The sequence below is a fragment of the Triticum dicoccoides genome, chromosome 7B (genome assembly GCF_002162155.2).
Source record: "Triticum dicoccoides isolate Atlit2015 ecotype Zavitan chromosome 7B, WEW_v2.0, whole genome shotgun sequence".
In the NCBI taxonomy this organism is placed as follows: domain Eukaryota; kingdom Viridiplantae; phylum Streptophyta; class Magnoliopsida; order Poales; family Poaceae; genus Triticum; species Triticum dicoccoides.
Genome location: NC_041393.1, coordinates 599,244,834 through 599,254,879, shown reverse-complemented (window position 1 = coordinate 599,254,879; position 10,046 = coordinate 599,244,834). Strand labels below are relative to the sequence as shown.

Sequence of the window (10,046 nt, the reverse complement as noted above, 5' to 3'; positions counted from 1 at the left end):
GGTGTTAATCACATAGCGATGTGAACTAGATTATTGACTCTAGTAAACCCTTTGGATGTTGGTCACATGATGATGTGAACTATGGGTGTTAATCATATACAGATATGAATATTGGTGTTAAATCACATGGCGATGTGAACTAGATTATTTACTCTAGTGCAAGTGGGAGACTGAAGGAAATATGCCCTAGAGGCAATAATAAAGTTATTATTCATTTCCTTATTTCATGATAAATGTTTATTATTCATGCTAGAATTGTATTAACCGGAAACATAATACATGTGTGAATACATAGACAAACATAGTGTCACTAGTATGCCTCTACTTGACTAGCTCGTTTATCAGAGATGGTTATGTTTCTTAGCCATGGACAAAAGAGTTGTCATTTGATTAACGGGATCACATCATTAGGAGAATGGTTTGATTGACTTGACCCATTCCGTTAGCTTAGCACTTGATCGTTTAGTATGTTGCTATTGCTTTCTTCATGACTTATACATGTTCCTGTAACTATGAGATTATGCAACTCCCGTTTATCGGAGGAACACTTTGGGTACTACCAAACGTCACAACGTAACTGGGTGATTATAAAGGAGTACTACAGGTGTCTCCGAAGGTACATGTTGAGTTGGCGTATTTCGATATTAGGTTTTGTCACTCCGATTATCGGAGAGGTATCTCTGGGCCCTCTCGGTAATGCACATCATTATAAGCCTTGCAAGCAATGTGACCAATGAGTTGGTTACGGGATGATGCATTACAGAACGAGTAAAGAGACTTGCCGGTGACGAGATTGAACTAGGTATTGGATACCGACGATTGAATCTCGGGCAAGTAATATACCGATGACAAAGGGAACAACGTATGTTGTTATGCGGTTTGACCGATAAAGATCTTCGTAGAATATGTAGGAGCCAATATGGGCATCTAGGTCCCGCTATTGGTTATTGACCGAGAATAGTTCTAGGTCATGTCTACATAGTTCTCGAACCCGTAGGGTCCGCACGCTTAAGGTTTCGATGAGAGTTATATTATGAGTTTATGAGTATTGATGTACCGAAGGAGTTCGGAGTCCCGGATGAGATCGGGGACATGACGAGGAGTCTCGAAATGGTCGAGATGTAAAGATCGATATATTGGACGACTATATTCGGAGTTCGGAAAGGTTCCGAGTGATTCGGGTATTTTTCAGAGTACCGTAGAGTTACGGGAATTCGCCGGGGAGAAGTATTGGGCCTTATTGGGCCCTGCGGGAAAGAGAGAGGGGCTGCCTAGGGCAGGCCGCGCGCCCCCCCATGGCCTAGTCCGAATTGGACTAGGGGGAGGGCCCGCACCCCCTCCTTCCTTCCCTTCTCTCTTTCCCTTCCTTGTCTCCTACTCCTAATACATGGAAGGACTCCTAGTTGGACTAGGAAAGGGGGAATCCTACCCCCGGTGGGAGTAGGACTCCCCTAGGGCGCGCCATAGAAGAGGGCCGGCCCTCCCCTCCTCCAGTCCTTTATATACGGGGGTAGGGGGCACCCCATAGACACACAAGTTGATCTACGGATCGTTCCTTAGCCGTGTGCGGTGCCCCCTTCCACCATATTCCACCTCGGTCATATCGTCACGAGTTTAGACGAAGCCCTACGCCGGTAGAACATCATCATCGTCACCACGCCGTCGTGCTGACAGAACTCATCTCCGGAGCTCGGCTGGATCGGAGGCCGGAGATCGTCATCGAGCTGAACGTGTGCTGAACTCGGAGGCTCCGTACGTTCGGTGCTTGGATCGGTCGGATCGTGAAGACGTACGACTACATCAACCGCGTTGTGCTAACGCTTTCGCTTACGGTCTACGAGGGTACATGGACGAACACTCTCCCCTCTCGTTGCTATGCCATCACCCTGATCTTGCGTGTGCGTAGGAAATTTTTGAAATTACTACGTTCCCCAACACGCTAGACTCACCAACCTCGACCTCGGCCTCGCCGGCGCCTCCAATGACTTCCATGCCGCCGAGCTCAGGGCCGTCACGGCCACGTACCCCGGCCTCCAATGGCCATGGCGTCCTGCAGGGTGGGAATGGAGAGAGGGAGAGAGATTAGTGAGGGGATGAAGAGAGAAGGGTGGGCGCTGGGCGTGCCTGAACGGTAGAGGAGGTCGGCGGCGGCGACGGAGGCAGGGTCAACTCGGGGTGGATCGGGGGTAGCGCGCGGGAGGAGGGGAAGGGAGGAGCAGCGGCGCAACATGCGGATCCGATCTTCTGGAGGCCAGGGGAGGCAACGATTCAGATGGAATCTATCCAAAAATTAGGGAGCTGCGGAGGGACGCGGAGTAATCGATTGTGGCAGACGACAACGTCTGCCGGGCAGAACATTTAATTTAAGACGTTCATCTAGATGGCAGACTATTGACATAATACGGACCGTAGGATGTGTTTAAGTTTATTTGATTGAAGGGTCTTGGTTGTCCTGTGTACAGTTTATTGTGTGGCATTAGAAGAACATATGTTTGCTCTTTTAATAGTAGTATAGATATAGATGAATACGCTGATTTGTCACAAACTAACCACTATAAAGATTTCTTGTCAAAATTGTGGTTTGCCTTGATTTGCGCATACCAGATACACTAGTTTTCACAAGCCTCCGAGTTCTTTCAATGGCGCCATATCCTGTGCGTGCGTGTCACAAGATCTCATAAAACAATCACTCTTTCTAATGTGCTGAATTCACAATAAATATTTTTTAAAGAAAGAATAAAACGGTACTGGCTAGCTAAGCATAGGAAGACTTCCATGAAAATTAATGCAAGTTTCTTGTCTTAAGTAGTTAATAGAGTAATCCAGATGGATGTTGGCTTGTATTAGCCGAAGACATCTCACGACACCATGTGGAGAAACTGAACTACATGAGACACAAGTTGGAATAATTGTGCTACTCTTTTGTCTTTACTACACGTGTTGATTGATGGCACTAATATTGTTCCGACAAAGTAAAAAAGTGAAGCCATTAGTAGTATCATTTGTGTTAAGTTCTACAATTTAGATTGGCTCATTCTATTGGCACACTTGTGAGATTTATTCATACTGGTCGCTTGTCGTAGATGAAGTGATAGAAAAATGCTAGCAGAGGAAGCTAGCATTTTGTAGCATTTAGCCTTCGGTAAACGTATAGTGGTAGGAAGCATCCGAAAAACAAAATTTATCACCATTGTGAGTAACAATAGTTTAATACTATAAAAAGGAAAAGTAATCTAAGACCATTTTAAGAAGTTTTTATTGGTTTTACAGGGCTACGGGCCAGTAGATATGTTAGAATTTAGGCAGCGGATTGCTCGAGCACTTATAGAAGTTCAAGGTGTCATATAAGTAAATGAAAGTTTCAAATCATTAATTGCATGATTGTTCAGTTGGCGAGGCACTTCGGCCGCAGCTACTCTCTCACACCTTGATGTATTGGTTGATAAATAGTCCTCACCTGTAGCGTTGAGAAATCAAAACAAACATATTTTTATAGATAGAAGTACCAGGTATGTGTTCATAGAAATTGATGCATGTTCTTCACTTGTGGCAAAGAATACTTGGAATAGGAGGTAGTGGAAAACTAAGTCCGTGGGCAACATTTTATAGATAGTTCTCAACTAGGCAATATGTTTGAAGGATGCGTACACATAGGAATAGTCCATTGGCATCCATTAGTACGTGTCCAAGAACGTGTTCATGCTCATGTCCATCCTCTTCTCCGGCTGGACGTCCGACTTCCTGGGCTGCCGCGCCACGCTTGTGATTGCCAACACCTTCCTCATGGCCGGTGCGCTCGCCTTGTCGGCAGCTATGCTGGCCTGATGGCTGCACGCTTCGTCACCAGCGTCGGCATGAGTTTTGCCCTCTTCCTCGCGCCGGTCTACAATACCGAGATCTCACCGCCATCCGCGCACGGCGTGCTCTCGTCGCTGCTCGACATACAAATATGGTGGTTTTGAGCAATTTACTCGCTTAAGAAAACCAATTTGTTCGGCCTGCTTAGCTATTCTCGATTTTTTTATCCATGTGCCTATTATCTAGTTTAGTAGTTGGTTGATCTTGTTATCCCAGGATGCTTTTTTAGCTACTGAGGATCGGGACGGGCCTGTTTAAGTCCGAGGCCAAGTAGGCACTACAATGTCAAAGCAGTGTCAAAGGTGCTATAGGCGAAGAATGAATACCCCTAAGAGCATGGTTAATAATATAGCCAACAGTCGGCTATAAGAAGTTGCTATGTCATCTACAGCCAACCTCTTAGCCGGCATGTACAATAGTAAGTTTTCAATGTGTACTAGTTTATCAATAGTTGGCCCACCTTACATCCTCACAAAGCGTCTTGGGTCTCGTGTTGCAGCTGGCTACTAACCAAGAGCCCCGCTTCTCTTCTCTCTCCTCGAACTAAATAAAGATATATTATTCTATTCCTTATAGCCTGCTTATGTCATCCTATTGTACTTGCTCTAAAAAATGTCAAAGAATTGAATTAGGTGCCACGACTTGGGGCGGGGCCCGGACAGCCTGGGCCATGGCTACGCCTTTGGTGGCACCAAATTGACCGAGGATGCACTATGCAATCCTCTAAGAGCATTGTCTTGATTTCTCTATTATGGAATATCTGGAAGGGACAAATGAAAAGAACAATGAAATAGAAGATTTATTCATTGCTTGTCGTTGCAAATCAATTAAGAAAAATGTTAGGAAACCAATGAAGTATAGGATCAACTGGTCCATGACGAATGAAAAAATTGCCCAAGGAAAAGAAAAAGGATATCCAGCCAAGCAACAAAGATATCAAAGTTATTAAAAGAAGTAAATGGAATGGGAATCCTAAATGTTCCTTTTGTGAAGATAGTGAAACTTTCAAAACTTGTTATGCACTGTAGCTAGGGTAGTTTGACTATTTTGGGTAGTTCTTGGGACTAACTTGTGTGGTTATGCCCAAACAATATATGTCAGTTCTATGCCATGTGTTATACATTTTATTTTCTCTGATGGTGAGAAATGTTACGCAGCGGGTCAGGCAACTGTTTATTGGGCTATTTGGAATTGCCGGAATGCCTTCAGATTAAAAAGAAAACTAAAAATCCCTTCGAGAGTGTTTTTGTGGCTTGTGCCTCTATGCTTTCATTGGTAGGTCTGCAGAAGACGGGAGACGATGAGGCATCAAAGCAAGGAGCGACACTTCGTGTACAATGCTACAAATTTGATGAGGATTTATGGTGCTGTGCAAGATGGGGCTGCTACGTGTGACTGAGTTACACTTGGATGATTTGTTCTCAGCTGCTAGTGGACGTTTCCTGGTTTATGTGGGGATGTTTAGGTTATAACTCCGTGGATTTTAATTTGGTGCTGGTTAAGATAGCTTTTGTTGGTGTTGCCGAGTTTTCGTCCCACAATATTGAGTGTTTTCTTTGAACTCGCTTCTCTCCTTTCTCTCTTCTCCTGAACTTAGTGAATTGGCAGTTGTATTTTCATTATATTAAGTAATAGAAAATGGACTGAACCTAATTAAGATATAAAATGCTCCTTCTTTGGACTGTTTTTTGTAAAAAAAAAAAGTAACAAAGGACAACGGGCCATCCAAAGGTTGATTTATTTCTGTCGAGAGCCAAGATCTAAGCAGGTCTGTCTGCCTCGTGCATGTTAAAGCATCTCCAACAGAAGCGCCATATGAGCGATGCGCGGTATAAAAGTTGTTTTTAGCGCGCGCGGGATCGATTTGGAGTCTCCAGCGGACGCACAGAAAGCGCTTGCGCGCTATAACTAATGCAGCGCGCGTATTAAAAACGCATCGCGCGCAGCATATTTAGTGCGTCCGGTCGCGCGCGCTGCAAATTCTGGGCTGCTGCAGATGGGACCGCTTGGACTGGGACCGCTGGACTCGCGCGCGCAGCATATTTTGCAGCGTTTGTTGGAGCAAACGTCTTCTAGCGCCCTAAAAAAAATTACGTGCGCGCTGTAAACCCGTTTTTTTGGCGCCACACATTGGGCGACTGTTGGAGATGCTCTTAATTAGGCTCTTCCCAGTGCTCCACCATGGACAGGTGCTAAGCATGCCACATAAGCAAAAAATGACATGGCACAACATTTAAGGAAGGGAGAGAGTACTTTGGTGACCCCAGGAAGAACCAATGCCAAGCGCGAGAATCTAGGCAAACCACTTAAATGAAACAATTTGGCCAATGCATGAAAGACTTTAGGTGCTAACTCATTAAATAAAGTGTGCTTAGCAACAACAAGTTAAGGCTGGTCACAATGGGCAAGAACATAAGCTAGTAACTTCACACTTCCCTAGACTATGTTACTACCTCCATAGTGGGTAGGAACATCTATGTAGTGTCATGCAACGATGTATTTATTAGGTTATAGACTCATTGTTTCTTGGAGTGTGTGATGTTCCGGTAACTTAGCTAGTTACCACAAGCACCTCTCTCTTCATTAAATACGTGCCACATAAGCAAAGTTGTATTGGAGTGTGTGATGTTACTCCTAAGTTCCTCCCCACTGTGACCATCCTAAGCACCTATGCATTGGGGACTTCAGTTGCTAAGGTATTTAATGCATTTAGCATCTCATCTAAGCACCTTTGCATTGGGAGAGGTCTTAGGTGACAATCATCTGTCATTTCCACGAGCTAAGAGACAAATAAAAACTAGCCACACTGAAACCTGTGGGGTGGCAGATCTCACCGGCTATCTTGCTCGTCGTCTTCTGCAAGTGCACCAAGTTGTAGATCTCTTTTTTAAGGAAAAGGTGTGGCTGAAGCTGAACCTGGGGCCGGCGAGGAAACAGGGCGGCGCCATGACGCACGATGCAGCCGCCGAAGCCACCACCACGAAGCTGCTCGCCGTGCTCGACAAGCCACGGCGGAACTTGTACGCCTTCGCCTGCGTCACGCTCGCCTCCATCACCACCATCCTCACGGGCTACAGTACGTGAGATACTCAGTAGTGTAGCACAATCTACATCGTCGCCATCGTCCATGGCTCGTATCGTATGCTCTGGCGCGTGATCGTGTGCGTCCCCTGCACTGCAGATCTCGCCTTGATGAGCGGCGCGGAGCTCTTCATCCGCGAGGACCTGGGCCTCACCGACACGCAGGTCGAGCTGCTCGCGGGGTCCATGAACGTGTTCATGCTCGTGTCCATCCTATTCTCCGGCTGGACGGCCGACCTCCTGGGCCGCCGCGTCACGCTTGTGGTCGCCAACGCCTTCCTCATGGCCGGCGCGCTCGCCATGTCCCTCGGCGGCAGCTACGCGGCGCTCGTGGCTGCACGCTTCGTCACCAGCATCGGCATGGGGCTCGCCCTCGTCGTCGCGCCGGTCTACAACGCCGAGATCTCGCCGCCGTCCACGCGCGGCGTGCTCTCGTCGCTGCTCGACGTACGTATGTGCCGGCGTTGATTCGATTTGATCGGTGAAGGAGCTTAAATTGTTCTTGCTGTTATGCTTTGGGCAGATTTTTATCAACGTCGGCATCCTTCTTGGCTACACGTCTAACTACGCCTTGGCCGGACTGCCGGTGCACCTCGCCTGGCGCATCATGTATGCCATCGGGGTGCTCCCGCCCGTGCTCCTAGCCGTGGGAGTGCTCGCCATGCCGGAGTCGCCTCGATGGCTCGCCATGCGCGGACGCCACGCCGACGCGCGCGCGGTGCTCTTGCGCACCTCCGACACCGCCGCGGAGGCCGACCTCCGCCTAGAGGACATCAACCGGGCCCTTGATGCGCCACAGGCTGCTGGCTCCGTGTGGCAGGAGCTGATCGTCCGGCCGTCGGCGACAGTCAGGCGAATCCTCGTCTGCGTTGTCGGGCTGCACTTCTTCCAGGAGGCGTCCGGCATCGACGCCGTCGTTCTGTACAGCCCGCTCGTGTTTAAGAAGGCCGGCATGTCCACGAATAGCTCCGTACTGGGCGCCACCGTGGCCGTCGGGGTCGTCAAGACGTGCTTCATCTTCGTGGCCATGCTCCTGGTCGACCGCGTCGGCCGGCGCCCGCTCCTGCTGGCCAGCGCCGGCGGCGTCGCAGTGTCCTTCACCGCTCTGGCGCTCACGCTGTGCGTCCGCGAGACGTCGTCGGCGAGCGCGGCCGTGTGCGTGGCGTCCGTGATGGCGTTCGTGGCGGCGTTCTCGATCGGGTTCGGGCCGCTCGCGTCCACGTACGCCGCGGAGATCTTGCCGCTGCGGCTGCGGGCACAGGGCGCGAGCCTCGGCATGGCGGTGAACCGGCTGACGTGCGGGGCGGTGAGCATGTCGTTCATATCGCTCGCCGGGTGGATAACGATGCCTGGGTGCTTCTTCCTTTACGCCGGCGTGGCGGCGACGGCGTGCGTGTTCGTGCACATGTGGCTGCCGGAGACGAGGGGCCGGAGCTTGGAGGATATGGATGTCCTCTTCGCCAAATGACAGGCGCGTCCATTCACTCCATTGTACTAGAAAGCTGAAAAACTGGGGCGGACAATATACCAGGCCCTCATAGAAAACAAAAATGCTAGACATGCAAAGATTTGTAAAAACCTGTAAACTGTTTTTATCTAACAACCAATCACAAACCTCTTCCCCCTGATTTTCAGGAGGGTGGGCCGTCCCGCTCACCTGTTGGCCAATGAAAACTAACCCACCCTGCTTAACTTTTTGTGTTTTTCTATTTTCCACTTTCTTCCTCGTCCCACGCCTCCCACACATGGGTTATCTTCTAGGCGGCCGTCAACTGCCCTTTCTGTTTTTTCGAGAAACCAGTAGGAGCTTTGCCTTTGCGTTAAGAATAAGAGAATTGGCTAGTTTATAAAAAAAAACTAGCCGAAAACCGATACAACGACACACACCAGCCCCAGGGCTGCGCACCTACGAGCCGACTTCCCTGTCGCCCAAACGACCAGAGTTGTCACTCCACCACACGACCTGGAGCCGCCCGGAGCCGCCACTCCGGCTTACAAACCACGAAAACTCACACACGTCGGCCCAAAGGCCGCACCCCACACGAGCCGACGACCCTGCCACCCAAGCGACCAGGACCGACACTCCACAGCACAGAGGTGCTCTCCGGAGCCATCGCTCTGACTTCCCCGCCAACCCTAGGCCGCGCTCCACCTGAGCCGACGGCACTGTCGCCCACGCAACCATATCCGACACTCCACCACATTGCTGACTGGAGCCACTGCTCCGACTTCCTCACCGGCCCCAAGGCTACGCACACGCCTAGCCGACGACAAACCCGCAAAGCCACTCGGGCCACCGCGAACTGACAGAGGACCAGACTTCCAAGGTGTCCCCCCAAGAGGGAAGCGACAAGGCCGCCACCGACGCCCGCTCCGACCAAGGTCGGAACTTGGGTTTTCGCCCGGAGAGCCCGAGACCGAGGCGACAATGGTGGTGAAGGGGCTCCACGACGACGCCTCCAAGGAGGGAACGACGTCCTAGGACGCCGTTGACGCCGACAACGACCGAGGTCGAGCTAGGCTTTCACCCGGAGCTCACCAAATCCATCCTCACCGCAACCTGCCCAGCAAACCGTCTCCGGCAACAAGCTGACCATCCTCGCCGAAGCCACATGACCAAGCACGCAAGGCAGCTCACCGCCACCAACCACCCCGACACCTCCACCACGGAGGAGCACCACACCTGACGGGAGGGCCAGATCCACGCAAAGCACTAAATCCACGCCCCCACGCCAGCCACCACGAGGTCACCAGCGACCACGCTCCCGGGGCCGCCTCCCCGACCTTCACAAGCCGCCACCCCACCTCCCACGAGGCCCAGGACAGCCATCACCCTTCACGGCTGCACGCCGAGCCCACCAGGGCGACGCCGCCGCATCGCCGTCCACAATCCGTGGAACACCACCACTACCGCGGATCTGCAGGAGCCAGCCGGAGCCGCCGCACCCCGGCCTACCTGCCTCACGCGGTGGCCCGTCGCGGACGCCACCAACATCGCGGGATCTGGGCGCGGACACCAGATCCGCGACCTCCACGCCGATGCGCCAAAGACCGCCAGAGCGCCGCACAACCGCGTCCCCGGGGCCGCCGTCCCGGCATGCCTGCAC

At 50.9% G+C, this 10,046-nt stretch overlaps 1 protein-coding gene across 1 annotated transcript; it reads left to right on the top strand.

Moving 5' to 3' along the window:
• Positions 1 to 6,636: 6,636 nt before the first annotated feature.
• Positions 6,637 to 8,567, top strand: LOC119335309 (polyol transporter 5-like). The gene is made up of 3 exons (XM_037607447.1): positions 6,637 to 6,934; positions 7,040 to 7,386; positions 7,463 to 8,567. The coding sequence occupies exons 1-3, from the start codon at positions 6,805 to 6,807 to the stop codon at positions 8,405 to 8,407; spliced, it is 1,422 nt and encodes a 473-aa protein (XP_037463344.1). The 5' UTR covers positions 6,637 to 6,804; the 3' UTR covers positions 8,408 to 8,567.
• Positions 8,568 to 10,046: the final 1,479 nt, after the last annotated feature.